We start from the raw sequence: 16,678 nt of genomic DNA on the forward strand, positions 1-16,678 counted from the left end.
CAACTTTGCATGCAGCATGCACGCACCTAATTGGAATTGATATGAGCAATCACCCAAAGAAGATTTCTCTGACAGAGCAAGAAGCGTGTGTTGGTAATACCGTGTAACTATCTTTCTTCCTCATCTATTATTGCCCTCCTCCCCAGCTTCACTCTCACTGGTCATCTGGGTTTACAGACGAACTACAGCCAAATAATTCAAGGAGGCTGATAAACTGAGGAAGGTTCACAGAAAAGTGACAAGAATGATTAAGGGATGGGAGGACCTGCTAAATAGATTGAGCTCCTTGAGTCTAGTAGAGACTATTAAGGGGTGATAGAGCACAGGCTATACATACTTGCATGGGGAACAACTATTTAATAATGGGCTCTTCAGTCTAGCAGACAAAAATCTAACACAATCAAAACAGCTGAAGTTGAAGCTAGACAAATTTAGACTGGAAATACGTTGCAAATTTTTGACAGTGAGAGCAATTAACCATTGGAACAATTTACCAAGGGTTGTAGTGGATTCTCCATCACTCACAATTTTTCAATCAGGATTGGATGTTTTTCTAAAGATCTGCTCTAGTTCAAAAAATTAGTGCAGGAAACTTCTCTGGTCTGTGCCATACAGGAGGTCAGACTAGATGAGCACAATGGTCTCTTCTGACTTTGGAATCTAGGGAAGATAGCTGGAGTGGCCCAGGTACCAATCATTGCTCACCCTACAGCTCCTATTAAGTTTGGGCACCTGTGTTTCCTCCCATCAGTGGCCAGCAAGATTGACCAGCAGTGATCCTGAAACAATGTGTGTTTGACAACTGAACAAAGCATCAGAGAGAAAAGGGTTACATGCCAAAAAGCCAAAGCACCACTTTAGATGAGACTAATCTTACAGCTCACTACAAGGTAAGTTACATGGACTTTTCTTTTATTACGGGAGAACAGAACCAGCTTATCTTCTTTTAGGAAGCCAAGGAAATCCTGGGACCTGACCTGATCTCAGTTTTGTCTCCTAAAGACACTCCCTCCTCTCCCAGGTGATGAGTTGTTTCTTTACATCCTCTCCCCCCCTCCATGTACCTGGTTCAATTACCAGACTGCTCATGGTGTCTTTGGCACAGGCATGAGTTCTTCCTTGTGCAGCAGGTTGGTTTTCCCCAATCAGCCTGAGTTAGGCCATCTTGTAGAATATGGTAGTTGTTCCATTGCTTGGGTAGCTAGACCTATTCCATCTCAATGCTTACAATCAGTGGACTTGTGATTGTGCAATCCATGAGGAAAGCACTGAGCTGTCTTCTCTCCTCTGTCAGGTTAATACTAACTGCAGTCCAGAACGTAAACCACGTTGTGGGACACATATCAATGCTCACTACACAGCACCCACACATGTATCACAATGATTTTGTAAATCTTGTGCCATGGCTGTGGGGGATGCCAAGATCTACTCATGCTTGAAAGATCAAAGCACACTACAGGGCTTCTAGTGAGCAGGAACCACATGGCCATAGTGTGCTGCAAGCTGGGGTGTCAAGCTGCAGTACTCTAGCATGCAGTGTCCATGTAGACATGTTGATCAGCTTTTGAAGAGTCTGACCTTAGCCGTCACATGTGGCTATCTAGGAAGCCTAGCACCTGAGGGGCCTTCTGCCCAACAGCAGCCCTTCCACCTATTTTCATCTTGTGCTCACACTGAGCTCTCAACTCATTCATGCTTTTTCTCAGTAGTTCTTGGAGGCTGAAGTTTATTGTAAAGACCATGACATGTACAGAAATAGAGGTCTCGTTTAGGCAAGTTACTAGAATGTGTAGAGAGCAATCCTGTACTGGACTCCAGGAGACTAAATAACTATTCAATCCCTCTCACACCTCCAATTCTAGGAGGATACTCCTTCCCAGACTGAGCAGAGGAGAGAGGTGCTAGAAAGCCACATGTCTCCAAGAAAGCCTCTACTGCAAATGCATAATACCCACTTAGAAGGAACTCCAATGTCACTAGTGCCAGAAAGATGCGTCACTAGAGGCCTTGTCTGGCTCTTGTTACTTGGGGCTCAAGGGAGCATTCAATCTTGCTAGAAAATGCTTCTCCAGTTCCAACAGCTTTTGATAAAATATTTCAGCAGTTTCTTCCTCCACATCCATCTGCAAGAAAACCAGAGCAGTAATATTAGACCAAGGGGGCTGCAAATGTGGACTGACATAGAACCTCTGGATGTTCCAAAACCAAGAGATGGGCAAAACCAAGTACAGGCTCAGTCTCCTCCTGAAAGGCACCCACTCAGCCACTTATGTCATGTGCCCAGGGAGCTGGTTAGAAGTGTAGCCCCAAATGACTGAGGGCTAGCATCTCCCACAGATGAGCTACAGCCCCAAATAAAAGGAAGCTGCTTCATGTGGGATAGCATGTGGCATCACTGTCTTTGGGGGAAGGAAAGCTCCCCCAGCATTAGCACAAGTTGCCAAGGACACAGGGGTAAACTGTAGCCTCTGCAGTGAGGAAACAGCAGCACAAGCCAGAAGGAACTTGCATGGTGTACACTACTGAAGCCCCTCCCCCTTGCCACCCCTCTGAGGCTCATTCAAGACAGCCAGCATTAACCACAACTGGAGGATGCAAAGGGTGAAATCTAGGCTTTCAGCTGGAGTCATCACCGCCTAACATCTTTTACTTCACTCTGACTCTGCAGAGAGAGTTCTCCTTTGCTATAGTATAACTGGCTGTGGGTTCTGGGACTGCAGCCCTTCAGTTGCCAAGCACCCCATGCCTGCCCACTGTACTCCTCCCTCTCCATTCCAGCCCTGCCTGGCCCGCTGCACTAAACTCCAGCTGCCCACCCAGAAATAGACCAAGTGTATAATTAAATCAGATAGAACAAAGTTTGCTTTGTAAGTTCTTTGGTGCAGAGACTGTTATATCTATACCATGTCTAGCACAATGTTACGACCACAATAGATGTATTATCTTGTGTGCTTGCTACAAAGTCAAAGTAGAACTGTACAATCGGCACAGAGCCTGAATTGAGGACTAGTGGAACAGAAGGGGGCTTGTCAGAGCTTCCTAAGGAGAAGGCTACAAAAGGGTGAAAAAAGGAAGAAAATAGGGGGGAGGGATAGCTCAGTGGTTTGAGCATTGGCCTGCTAAACCCAGGGTTGTGAGTTCAATCCTTGAGGGGGCCATTTGGGGAACTGGGGTAAAAATCTGGGGATTGGTCCTGCTTTGAGCAGGGGGTTGGACTAGATGACCTTCTGAGGTTCCTTCCAATCCTAATATTTTATGATTCTACTCCCTGTCTCACTGAACTACACATGTCGTGGTGGGCAGCAGTGAGAGGAGATCCTTTCTCCACCTCCCAGCAGCAGAAATCCTGCAGGTCTGCTTACACCTCTCAGTGGCTCTGAAGGGAATGGGAAAGGCTGGGCCTCACGCTGGTTTTGTTTGAACTCCTATGATCCAATGAAGTTCAAACCAATCCCCCTACTAGTCCACTGGGCTTCCATGTCCTTTTTGCAAGAAGTTGTATCAAGCCTTGTGCTGGTGATTCTGGTCTTGCTGCAGAAGGGTTGGGGACACTGTCCTGTAATGCCTACTTGAATGGCCACCTACCTATGCACTCAGTTAGTACAAAGGCAGTGCATTCATATAGTGAGATGCAGAGATTGGCAGGCTAGGTTGGGCACAGTGCAGTAGAGTATAAATGGCAGCAAGGGCAGAAGACTCAGGTTCTCAGGTAAGTGTTTTCAGCCCATATGTAACAGTCCAGCTCTTCCAATTTGTACTCCTAGGGGAATTCTACGCCACGGCATGTGTTCCTCTGCTGATTGTTTGCTGTAGAAAAGTGGCTTTCTGACAGGGATGCTACGAGAGTGGTCATGCACCATTCTCCAGCAGCATGGCCATGTTGTTTAGGGCACCCAGAGCAGCTAGCAGAGAGATAAATCACTGCAGTGGTAGGAGAGGAGGGGTGTTCTGGAGATATGCCAGTGGTGGCTCCTATGATGCACTGGGCTTGCGTTCTACTCCCAGATGGGCTGGGGGAGTACAGGACTTCCTCTTCCCCTGCAGGGTGGCTGGGGCAGGGTGGGATCAGACCCACCCCCAGAAATCTCCCCCAGCTGCAGGAAGCTCTGCCCCCACACCTTCTTGCTCCAATCACTCTTCACCACAGGGGGGGGGTGGGGGGAGGGAAGGGAGGGAGGAGAGGTGTCATTGAACAGGGAGCCACTCCATCTGCATTTCGACCACCCCATACCCAACCCCCCCCACCCAGCCTCACGCCCTGCATCTGGAGGCCCCATCCAGCCCCACTGCCCCTACATCCAAACCCTGACCCCTGCGCAGCGACCCCTTGAACCTCAGTGAGCCCCACCCACTGCACCTGGACCACCGCAACAAGCCCCACACACTCTTGAACCCTGCTCCACCTAGCCCCACTCTCCCAGCACCTAGACTCCTGAGGCCCCCCACACCCAGGACCCCCCCCTCCACTGAGCCCCATTGCCCCTGCACCCAGAATAAGCCCCTCCTTGTGCATCCAGATCCCCTGCCTGTCCACAGGCCAGACACAGAGTGCAGGATGTTTCTGGGGCAGTCCTAGCCCTTGGGTTGTGTCAGACTTGGTGGTGAGGCTACACCTGACCCTGTGTCCTGGGGGAGGGAACTGCAGGGTGATCTCCCCACTCTATACAGCCAGGGGCCTGTGTTACCCCCCTGCCATGCTGGAGCCTCCACATTTATTTATTGACAAATACAATTTGCAGAATTTTTCAATATTGTACACAAGATTTTTATTTACTTGGTGCAGAATACCATCAAGAGTAAATTGGACTTCAGAGTCTTTGCTGTATTTACCTTTCGGGACTCCACATAGTTCTTCCCCATTGGTGAAATACAGCTGTGATATTTCATTAGTGCATCCAGTGACACTGGCTTTTGTTTGAAGAGCCATACCTTTAAAGACAATAGCATAGTTGTGTAGGCAGGCAGTCCAGCTTGTTCTGACAGCCTTGCATTTTAGAACAAAACAGCTTGGCAACATGCAGGGGGAAGAGGATGCCAGACTGTCCAGTCTCCTCAATGAGATATTCCACTTAACCTCCACAGAGGCAGCTGGCTGCTTTGCTCCCTGTGGTACTGGGAACAGCACAATCCATGCTCCTAATAGACATTAGTCACACTCACCGTGTCTTTAGAGAGATATGCCATGATTCAACACAAGCTGCTTGAGGCAGTAGTTACTGGGTTCAGTTTGATGACTTGTATTACAACCGTTTGTTCTGACTTACACAGTCCCTTCTGGCCCTACATCTATTAATACAGGTCCTGGTTTCGGTAAGACCAGAAGGGACCATCACAAGTGAGATCTAGAGACCACAGGGTCTCTCTGAAGGGGTTTATATATATTTTTTTTAAATAGGTGAGGAAGAAGGTGAAAAGCTATTTGTTTGAAGAACCTCAAATACCAGCTTAGTGTCTTAATCACTTTCCACAGTAAGTGCTCAGATGTGCAGGGCAAGAGTAGAGAAACACTGCTTTGTAGGTTTCCATCTGGCAGAGGAGGCATTCACAGTCAGCACCAGACACCTGGTGGCTGGGAGAAGTTACACACTGCAGATAAGCAGTGATTTGAGGTGCAAGCCATGCTACATACCTGAGCTTCTGCTCCATTGTACGGAGTTAGTGTGTAAGTCTTGGTGAAAAAGCGTATCTGAAAAAGAAGAAACAAGACATGAAATTTACTAGCACCTATACCTTGGAGCAGGGAATCAAGACTGAGCTCCTTGGAGGTCAGCAGTAGTGTCAAGGCACAAGGCCCTCTGTTGCTAGTGGCCTAGCTAACAGCTCTCCCACCCCTTGAGTAAGGCCTACCTATGTATAGCTAGATGACCAGGTGTCCCTTTTCAGCCCAGGGCCACTGCAGATTCACTAGAACCATCCTGATGGCCAACACACCACCACCAGGTTACTCCCTGCTGCTGGGGGGTAGGGTGGGCACAGGGGACCAGCTAGCCCCTGTATATGCCTTTCTTCCAGCCACCTCCTTCTTGAGCTGGCTCCCAAGCAGTGGGTGGAGTACAATTTGTCACACCCTGTCATCCAATGAAAAGGGATTCAGTGAGGAGGCGGCCAGCAGTGAGAGTAGACTTATTTGGGTCTGGCACAGGCAGGTTCCAACACCAAGCAGGTAGCAGTTTGTGGCAGCAGTGCTGAGGCCAAACAGATCCAGCTGATCTGGGGACAGATAGAAAGGTGTCCGGCTGACAGACACAGGAAGTCTGGCTGTCTTTAGATAGCATGTGAATATTAGCAAGGCTGGAAAACTGAGGGCTGCAGAGAAAGAATAGGCACAGGATGAGACAATAAAGGGAAGAGGCAGGGAGAAAAGAGTAAAGGGAGGTGAAGGAAAGTGAAGTGTGTGGAAGAGGCCACTTTCCACCAGAGGTGTCAGGGAGAAACAAAACACACCTGAAAGCTGGGGACTTCACTGCTGAAGTTTGTATTCTCTTAGGAATTATTTTCCATGTGTAGGAACACTAAAGGTGAGATGTTCAGAGGCACTGATTATCTAGCTCTGTTTCTACTGGAGTGGGAAGTTTCCCATATGCCAATGCTTAGTGCTTTGAAAATACCAGCCTAGTTTGTAATTATGGTTCATGTGTTCAAGAACAGTCTCAGATTTGGGGTCCCTCTGCTTTTAGTTGCCCAGTTTCTGCTTTAATTCCCAGAGATGCTGAGCACCAATAACTCTGATTGGGGCTATGGGAGTGGTGAGTGCTCAGCACCTCTGGGAAATGAACCTAAAGGCATGAGGCTGAGCAACCAGAGATCAAAGGCCATGGTTAAAATCTGCTCCCCCATCTAGGGGCTCCCCACTAGCACCTCTCAGCAGCAATACTGATCTTGGGCCATAAAAGGTGATCGGTGGTAGAGTCCCCTTTCCAGCTCCAGAAAGCCTCACTCACTGCAGAGTGTCACCCCACTCTTGTGCTTTGGATTAAATTAACTGAAGGGAAATTCCCAGGCTTGGCTGTTTTAAGCTTCCTTTCTTTTCTAGCCTACACCTGTCCCAGATGCTAGCTCTCGATTTCCCAGAAGGGTACCTCTACCTGCCTGCTATCAAGGTGGAGCATAATTCACCTACAGTTCCCTAAGGATTTCAACACCTGCTAACAGAGTGAAGCAGGAGATCCTTGCCATTCTGTTACCACATGCATGGCAAAGGACTCCCTGTACCAGGATACAGCTTCTTCTCTCGCTGTTGCAGCACATGGCACACAGTAGTATCCCATCACAAGGCACTTAACCATGGGGCACCACCTAACTGGTAGCACTAGCTTCACATCCATTTACAAACAAATGGGCAAGGAAAAAATGGCTGGCTGTTCACCAGCCCTCTCCAAGCCTCTGCAGATAAAGAGCCTCATGCTATCTAGGCATCTCTTTGCTGAAACTCCACCTCCCAGACGACCCTGCTCATTCTAAGGGCCAAATAGTCACTTTGCTTCACATTGGGTTGGGAAGTGGCCTTTTGCCAATCTGCTACATTTCCATTCATACTAGGAGCGAAGGAAACTGTACAACTGCTTTGGTGATAAAGCACTGTGTATACCCCAGGAGTGAAATGTCCAAGACCATCCCAGCCCAAAGAAGAGTTGAAAATAAACCCAGTTTCAGAGGGATTACTCACTATCCACATGATGGGCATAAGCAACTTCCAGAAGAAAGATGGCAGAATTCCATAAGTCAAGTTAGTCATCACAAGCCCTGGGCAAACTACACTGGAATACAGCCCCTGCAGAAGTGGGAGGAAAGGATACAAGCCAACAGTAAATGCTGCAAATCTGCTTGGAAAGCACACACCAGACAAGTATTTACAAGGCAGCTTGCACCTTCCAAAGGCCTCACAACAGAAAGTCAGCAGGTGTCCCTGCGCAGCAGTGAACAGAGATGTGTAGAGAAGTATTACACATTCCTCATCCTTATTATATAGTTAAGCCCTCTCCCACCAAACACGCAGCAGTAAAGGATGGCAACTCTTTCCAGAAAGAAGGCTGACACTTATGGACTGGCACAGAACAAGGGAAAGCAGCATTCATTCCAGTCACAGGCCCAAGACAAGGAAGGCCCTGCCTTTTGTCTGAGATCATAGCGTGATATGGTCAACAGCTCCCACACCAATATCCCTTGTCATGACAGATTTTACAGGCCATCCAGTCATATTAGACAGGGCAAGTATTTTTAGAAGGGCTATCAACTCCTACCTCTGAGCATAAGCCACATCAGTAAGCAGAGGTTTCCCTTACAGGCAGGTTATTCTATAGTTGTTCCATATGAGTTGCTTGCACCTTCTGCTAAAATGTTTCTTAGCCAGTCTTAGGCAGGTTGCTAGATTAGATGGACTGCTTAGTTCGTGAGACAGAGCAGGCCAATCATCATGGGGATGACTCCACAGAATGGAAGGTTTATTATACATCAATACAATGCAGCCAATGAACACAGAATGTCTGTCCCAGAGGCAAGGCTACAGCTTCCAAGTATTTTGAAGGTAAGAGCTCAATTATGCGTCATGTTTGAAATCTAAAAGCAACTTCTGCAAACATTCCCCACCACATCCTACTAATCATACCTACTTGAAACTCACCCTAGCCAAGCTCCTTCACATTCATGAGCAATCTATTAAGCAATGAACACTGCTATGTGGAACAACTATGCATCAACATACTACTGCCACTGAAGAGCATCCCAGCTTATCAACATTTCTGAGGCTTTCATGCTCAAGTGTTACAGCTTTCCACATCATACCATAGGGTAGACACCCTCACCTGCTTGTTAAAGTGCTTGTTCAGAGCCACACTAGCAAGGTCAGTGGCATATTTGGAGGAACTGTAAGACTCTTTGCCTTTGCTGTGCTGGTAGTCAGTGAGACTGAAAGCAGACTTCCTGGCATTGCTGGAAGAGGTCCAGATGAGCAGGGAGGGCTTTTCAAGGCAACATAGCAGAGGCTCAAGCTGCCGAATCTAAGGAGATAAGACAGTTATTGTCCTGGGATAATTACTGAAATGGATATTTGAAAATAATTCCTACTTCTCAGTTACACTGGTCTAGAGGGCAGGGGTTTGGGTTAACTGACTGCACAAACTAGTGGAGAATCACCTCACTGGTGTACCTCAGACCCACATCCTGGTTGGTAGCATTTTATAGCCTGTTTGTATTCACTTTGCACAGGAGATAGGCTGCAAAGTAGTGAGAACCAGGTCTTTGTTTCTCTTAGGAGCCAACATATCTGCTGGCTGTGCAGAGTAGCCCTGAAGTAATTCTAACTCTTTCAGTAATTAGTGTTGCCTGCACACTGGGAAATCCCAGACCTGGCTGTCATTCAGCCACTAGGAGACAGCTGACCAGGCCAGGGTATGTACAGGGGATGGTGTGGGCTCCTGTCCTATGCCTGGGCCACTGTACATTGCTCAGCTACACTCCAGACTGGGTCAATGTACAGGAACACTGGAAGAGAGTTGAAACTGACTCATTTAATTCCTGCTCTATGCAAAACTGCACTGACCCAGAATCAGGGCCTGACTGCCAGAAGCAGCTGTACCAGTATAAAGTGCCCAAAGAAGTTGGTTTCAAACACCGCCTGCAGGCCATCTGCAGTGATGCAGTCTTCTTGAGTTATCAGCCCCTCTGCTGTGCTCAGCATGTGGACTGCTTTCCTAGAATACAGGACGACAGATTTTAGACAGAACTACAGCTTCTTTGGGTGACAATTTTATTGAACAATTCTAAAACATCCCCACTTACCAGTTTTAGCATTTTGACCAGCTCTAAAAAGGACTGGAAAAACTCCTTGCAGAACCAAATTCAGAAGCAGTTTTTATTTTGAAGGTTCAAAATAGTCTTTGGTTTTTCAAAAAAAATGACTTGTTAAAAAGGAAACACATTCTGATAATCTTAATTTAACAGCATAAATTTTGAAAAACAAAGGTCCCAATGGCAGGGTTTTTTGTTTGCTTTGTATTTTTAAAAACAAAAAATTGTTTAAAAAAAAGTCTTTCAACTGAACTTTGAAAGCCAGCTCCAATTTTTACTGAGATTTGATTTTAGAGATTTGTTATTACAACAGAAAACAGTTTAAAGAAAACTGCCCGGTTTGCTGCTCACAAACTAAATGGGAGCCTGTAACATGGGCTGTAACTCAGGAAAAGCAGTCTGGTTAGTGGTTAAAGCAAAAGATGAGAATCAGGAGTTCCTGGCTCTGTCAGTCACTGAATTTGCACTCACTTAACTTTCATGACTCTGTTTCCCTATATCGAGAGAGAGAGAGATGGGGATGACCTATTTCCCTATTTCAGAGGGATACAACAAATCATAATTCATTGCTCTTTGAGAAGTATTTGATGCTCTGCAATGTTGTGGGTGATCTCCTGCTCTCTCCCAGCCTCCTGTGCACACCTACAGGCTGATCCTAAAGACTCAATGAAGGCTGTATGGTGACTCATTTCTATTAGTATTTTTGCCTCTCCATCTACAACCCCCATCTCATGCCTGGTAGGCCATTAATACATCTGAGTTGTCTGGTGGAATTTATTCCTCCTTCCAGCTATCAAATCCATAGTCTCCACCTACAGCACCAGTTTTGCTTTCACACTTTTATGCTGTTACAAGACCTGTGCAGACACCAGCCTATGTTAAGGATATCATTTATTTACAGATATGGTTACATTGGTATAAAAATGCCTTATACCAGTATAGCTTACTCCTTCTTCCCATATAGGAATCAACTGTACCAGTATAAGCACTTGTATACTAGTAACTGTCTGTATGATGTGAGCTGTAATGCTCCAACCAGTACAGTTAAAGCTTTCCATGTCTGAGAAGTGAGCAAATGGATTTAGGCCTTCTTCAAACTATTCATGCCGGCCATCTTCAGCCTTGGCTCACATCCAGTTTCTCTTCTCCTGTTCTCAAGCTGTTAAACACAGATGTTAAGAGACTGTCAGAGGCAGAGACCTGACACTACCTTAACTATGGCATTCCCAGCATGCCTCTACAGCAGTCTCAACTCTACTTTTGATTTCCATCTGCCAATCAAGATCTTGCTGGTCTCTTTAAACAGAGAAGTTGCTCACCACCACCTCACTCCCTACTTCACTAGAGGCTCAAACCTAAGAAGCCCCTTACTTCTGCCTGCTATCTCTTTAATACCATTCCCTACCTCAATACATGTGTCTCCTTCCTTCTCAGACTCCTCATACCTTCCCCACTGCCTTAAACATACTGTTCCCCATGCTTTCAAGAACCTTCTTTAGACCAGGGATTCTCACAAACTTTTTGGTGACCATGTAATAACCTCGCGACTCCCTGAGGGATCATGACCCCCAGTTTGAGAACCCCTGTTATAATTCATTGAATCCAGTTTGGCAAGCCTTTCTGCTTTACCTGGACTGTAAACTCTTCTGAGCAGAAGGCCTTTGTAGGCCACCATGCACATTTATGACTTCCTAAGTAATGACTATAACAGAAAAAAGATTTGTTCACCTTTTAGCTAACCACCCACTCATTCAGTGTTTCACTAACCATCCCTCACATTATCAGCCATCTGAAATCTCAGTGAATCACTGGAACTTTCATTCATGCCATCATCCATTTCTTATCTCCCTTCTCCCTACTCGTCCAAGGACAAAACTAGGAAAATAAAAGTATCTGTTACTTAAGGATGGTATCTTGTACCCAGAAAAGAGACCAGAGATCAGTGCTTTGAAGTTAACATGCGTATTTGGCATGATCCCAGCATTCAGGAAGAGATAGTCCAAGCGCTGAAACCTACACAAAGGAAACACAAACAGTACGGTTTGTTATGGCTATTATCTATAGCATATCTTGTTTAAAAAAAAAAACCACACCCCACCCACCCCCAACACAGCTAATGCTAGTCCACAATGGAGAGAGAAGCTCAGAGACAAGTCATTTCTATATTTTGATGTTCAAAGTAGTATTAAACTAATCATGAAGATGTCATTTCACAAAATAAAACTAGACATGATCCCGAGGATCCAGAATAAATTTCCCCAGATTCTGAGACTACTCAGATTCAGAGTTCTTGATTGAGCCCATTATAGGGATCTGAACTGTAAAATTCATTCTGAATATAAAAATCCCACAAAATCTGGAGTGTTGGGGGGGGTGTCAAATTTAGAGTCCTTAAAATATAACTGATGACAACAAGTAATCCATTTTCCAAATGTTAGTTAGCTATCCAGAATTTTCTTCAAGAGAAAATAAGATTAGGTTAATTCAATGGGATTTAGGCACTTAACAGCCACAGGCTAATATCTGTGTTATAAAAATCCCAGGCCCAACAGATATCATCACAGTAACTCTGCATTTACTACTTTCCAACTAACAATCTCAAAGCAGTGTGTAAACAAAACTGTGCCACCCCTGAAACATAGGCAAGTGAGGAACCCAGACGTGAGGACCTGCAATGGAAGAATAAGATTTCCTATTTTTGCCACCATCAGTTCAGCTCCTTTGGGGAGGATGGAAGCAATACTGGGAGCCTTAATACATACATCCTGAGGCTGATGCATTTTTGCTATGTTGTCTACCCGCTCAGAGCAGACCTAGATGGCTCTCCTGCTTCAGAAGAGCTAGTGGAAGCAACATTGGGAAGGCTTTAGAGAAACTTGGAAAACCAACTCTCCTGTTCAAGATATGATATTGTGGCCACCAACATTAAGGCAAGTGGCAAACAGACCACTTCCTGTCTGAAGCTGCCCTGTGTCCTGGTTTCAGGGAAAAGCTTTAGCATGTCAGGCTCAGTGGTGTACTTTTGGACTGTGGTAGGTGAAACAGGTCACTGCAGCAGCTAAAGAGGTAAGATTGGTGGTGGTGGGGGAAGGTGGACACACACACACACACCCCCGAAGAGGGGCTTGTAGCATTCCTATGCTGTGTACACATTGAATTTCCACATTTTGTGAAGCATGGTGCCCAAGACACTGGTTACACAAGGACTTTGCAGAGCCTGACAGGACTTAGTTGGTGTTGGTCTTGCTTTGAGCAGGGGGTTGGACTAGATGACCTCCTGAGGGCTCTTCCAACCCTAATCTTCTATGATTCTACGACTGCTGCCTGAAGCAAATGCAAGCTGAGCAAGGAGCTCCCCCTTTGCCCTGTGCACACTAAAGGACAGCATCTGGAAAAGAGATTTGAACAGCACCAGCTGAGCTCAAGGAGGGCACCTCTCAGCCCTGTCCCTCTATTCTGAGTGGAAAAAACTGACTGTGCTTCAGGCTTATTTCAAGGCCTGGCTCCCAGTGCCACAGGCAGAACAGGGTGGGCCGGAAAGAGACACCTGCTGGATGCAGCAGGTTGAACCGGAGGGGTCCCTGTTGCCCGCTCACCTCAGCCAGGGCTAGGGACACTGCACCCACCCGCCACAAGCCCGGGCGCACTCAGTCTCCACACACCTGCGCTGGATCTCGCTGGCTGCCCGCAGGACGGACTCCAGGCTGCTGACATCCAGGCGCACGAGGGTGACCTGGGCGGTCGGGTGGGCGGCCAGCAGCACGGCCTTGGTGGCACTAGCCTTCTGCATGCTCCGGCAGGCCAGGCAGAGCCGGACCCCAGCGTCCTCCCGCAGCAACCGCTTGCATAGGGCGGAGCCGATTCCACTGCAACAGCCCAGGGAGAGACAAGCCGGGTCAGCGCGGGGCCGCCTCCAACCCCAACCCGAGCCCCCCGGCCCTGGGGTCCCATCAGAGAGCCCGCCCCACACAGAGACAGAGTCCCGCAGCGGGACGAGGCTGTTCCCGCCGCCGCCGCCGCCGCCTCACCTGCTGGCGCCGGTGACCAGCACCACGGGCGGCATCGCGCCGGCCAGAGCGAGCACAATAACCGAGCGGGCTGCAGCGGGCGCCGTTACACGCCGCTCTGCCAGCCCCGCCCACTCTGGTTCCTCACCCGCCTCGCTCCCGTAGGCACCGACCGGCACAGCAACCTTCCAATCAGGGAGCTCGCGGAAGCCTGGGGCCGTGGCGTGACTGTGGGGTCATGGGCTGGCACGGGCTGAGCGGCGCCCAATCATCGCGGGGCTGCCTGGGCGGCCAGCAAAGTTGGGGTGGGCCGAGTGGAGCACCTCCCGCAATGCCAGCGGGGCTCCCGGCCTCACCCCCACGGCAGGGGAGGGCTTGGGGCTCAGGGTTATCGGAGAGCCAGTCCCGCAGCAGGGGGTGCTGCGCAGGGCGGGGTTACAGTTTCTATTTGGAGTCTCCAACATGTATAAGTGTAGTGGCCTCCTGAGTAAATGTCAAGTCCATGTCTCTGCAGAGAGGCCATCCAGGCGTATTTCTCTGTAGAGCTCATTTTTCGCAGCAGAGGCTGATGGCTCAGCAAGTACCCATGAAAGTCTTAGCAAGATGTGGGCCTGATGTTGTACTGTACATAGCTTCATAGACTCCAGGACTGGAAGGGACCTCGAGACTATCATGCTATCATGTCCCCTCTCAGTCTTCTCTTTTCCAAACTAAACAAACCTAATTCCTTCAGCCTTCCTTCATAGGTCATGTTCTCAAGACCTTTAATCATTCTTGTTGCTCTTCTCTGGACCCTCTCCAATTTCTCCACATCTTTCTTGCAATGCGGTGCCCAGAACTGGACACAATACTCCAGTTGAGGCCTAACCAGCGCAGAGTAAAGCGGAAGAATGACTTCTCATGTCTTGTTTACAACACACCTTTTAATGTATCCCAGAATCACGTTTGCTTTTTTTGCAACAGTATCACACTGTTGACTCATATTTAGCTTGTGGTCCACTATGACCCCTAGATATCTTTCTGCCATACTCCTTCCTAGACAGTCTTTTCCCATTCTGTATGTGTGAAACTGATTGTTCCTTCCTAAGTGGAGCACTTTGCATTTGTCTTTGTTAAACTTCATCCTGTTTACCTCAGACCATTTCTCCAATTTGTCCAGATCATTTTGAATATTGACCCTATCCTCCAAAGCAGTTGCAATCCCTCCCAGTTTGGTATCGTCTGCAAACTTAATAAGCATACTTTCTATGCCAACATCTAAGTCGTTGATGAAGATATTGAACAGAGCCGGTCCCAAAACAGACCCCCACCGAACCCCACTTGTTATACCTTTCCAGCAGGATTGGGAGCCATTAATAACTACTCTCTGAGTACGGTTATCCAGCCAGTTATGTACCCACCTTATAGTAGCCCCATCTAAATTGTATTTGCCTAGTTTATCGATAAGGATATCATGCGAGATCATATCAAATGCCTTACTAAAGTCTAGGTATACCACATCCACCGCTTCTCCCTTATCCACAAGACTCGTTATCCTATCAAAGAAAGCTATCAGATTGGTTTGACATGATTTGTTCTTTACAAATCCATGCTGGCTATTCTCTGTCACCTTACCGCCTTCCAAGTGTTTGCAGACGATTTCCTTAATTACTTGCTCCATTATCTTCCCTGGCACAGAAGTTAAACTAACTGGTCTGTAGTTTCCTGGGTTGTTTTTATTTCCCTTTTTATAGATGGGAACTACATTTGCCCCTTTCCAGTCTTCTGGAATCTCTCCCATCACCCATGACTTTCTAAAGATAATAGCTAGAGGCTCAGATACCTCCTCTATTAACTCCTTGAGTATTCTAGGATGCATTTCATCAGGCCCTGGTGACTTGCAGGCATCCAGCTTTTCTAAGTGATTTTTAACTTGCTCTTTTTTTATTTTATCTTCTAAACCTACCCCCTTCCCATAAGCATTCACTATGTTGGACATTCCTTCAGACTTCTCAGTGAAGACCGAAACAAAGAAGTCATTAAGCAACTCTGCCATTTCCAAGTTTCCTGTTACTGTTTCTCCCTCCTCACTGAGCAGTGGGCCTACCCTGTCCTTGGTCTTCCTCTTGCTTCTAATGTATTGATAAAAAGTCTTCTTGTTTCCCTTTATTCCCGTAGCTAGTTTGAGCTCATTTTGTGCCTTTGCCTTTCTAATCTTGCCCCTGCATTCCTGTGTTATTTGCCTATATTCATCCTTTGTAATCTGACCTAATTTCCATTTTTTATATGACTCCTTTTTATTTTGCAGGCTCCCTTTCAGCAACGCAGCAGTCTTAAGTTGTCCCTTTACTTTGGCCACTGGCTTGACATCAATGAAAAAACTTGCTCTACATTTGCATTGTGAGAGGGAACTGAAAAGAATCATTCTTCTGTGCAGTCTTTAACAGTTGACCCAGACTGTGGGTTCCACCAGAGGGGATGATCACTGAGGTGAGCAAATCCGCCAATAAGCGCAGGACCCACCAAGGTAGAGGAGGAACTTTGTTACAGTGTATATATATCTCCTTACTATATGTTACATTCTATGCATCCAATGAAGTGGGCTGTAGCCCATGAAAGCTTATGCTCAAATAAATTTGTTGGTCTCTAAGATACCAAAAGTACTCCTGTTCTGTTCTTTTTGCAGATGCAGACTAACACGGCTGCTACTCTGAAACACATCTAGTCTGAGAATCCCTCCAGGGCTAGATGTGAACTAGGTGGCATTGGAGCTTAGGTGACTTTTTGCATGGCCAAGAAGAACATGGGTACCTACGGTACTAGGTGGTGGCTGAACAGGAGTTTTGAGGATTGAAGCTTTGGAGTTAGGTATCTCAATCCCTTTGGGGATCTAGCCCCCAAAGCCC

At 47.0% G+C, this 16,678-nt stretch overlaps 1 protein-coding gene across 6 annotated transcripts; it reads right to left on the reverse strand.

Moving 5' to 3' along the window:
• Positions 1-891: 891 nt before the first annotated feature.
• On the reverse strand, positions 892-13,905 carry HSD17B7 (hydroxysteroid 17-beta dehydrogenase 7). 6 transcript variants are annotated; one of them, XR_007775629.1, is made up of 10 exons: positions 13,815-13,905; positions 13,449-13,652; positions 11,707-11,799; positions 9,575-9,689; positions 8,802-8,996; positions 7,667-7,771; positions 5,630-5,686; positions 4,831-4,929; positions 1,967-2,123; positions 892-1,917 (listed from the first exon to the last, which is right to left on the reverse strand). XR_007775629.1 is itself a non-coding variant. In XM_050963351.1 (9 exons), the coding sequence occupies exons 1-9, from the start codon at positions 13,847-13,849 to the stop codon at positions 2,022-2,024; spliced, it is 1,005 nt and encodes a 334-aa protein (XP_050819308.1). In that variant the 5' UTR covers positions 13,850-13,905; the 3' UTR covers positions 892-2,021. The 6 variants fall into 6 exon arrangements, 5 of the variants coding, with proteins under 5 accessions (XP_050819308.1, XP_050819309.1, XP_050819310.1 ...); XM_050963351.1 differs by having other exon boundaries at positions 892-2,123; XM_050963352.1 differs by lacking the exon at positions 4,831-4,929 and having other exon boundaries at positions 892-2,123.
• Positions 13,906-16,678: the final 2,773 nt, after the last annotated feature.

The sequence above is a fragment of the Gopherus flavomarginatus genome, chromosome 7 (assembly GCF_025201925.1).
Source record: "Gopherus flavomarginatus isolate rGopFla2 chromosome 7, rGopFla2.mat.asm, whole genome shotgun sequence".
In the NCBI taxonomy this organism is placed as follows: Eukaryota; Metazoa; Chordata; order Testudines; family Testudinidae; genus Gopherus; species Gopherus flavomarginatus.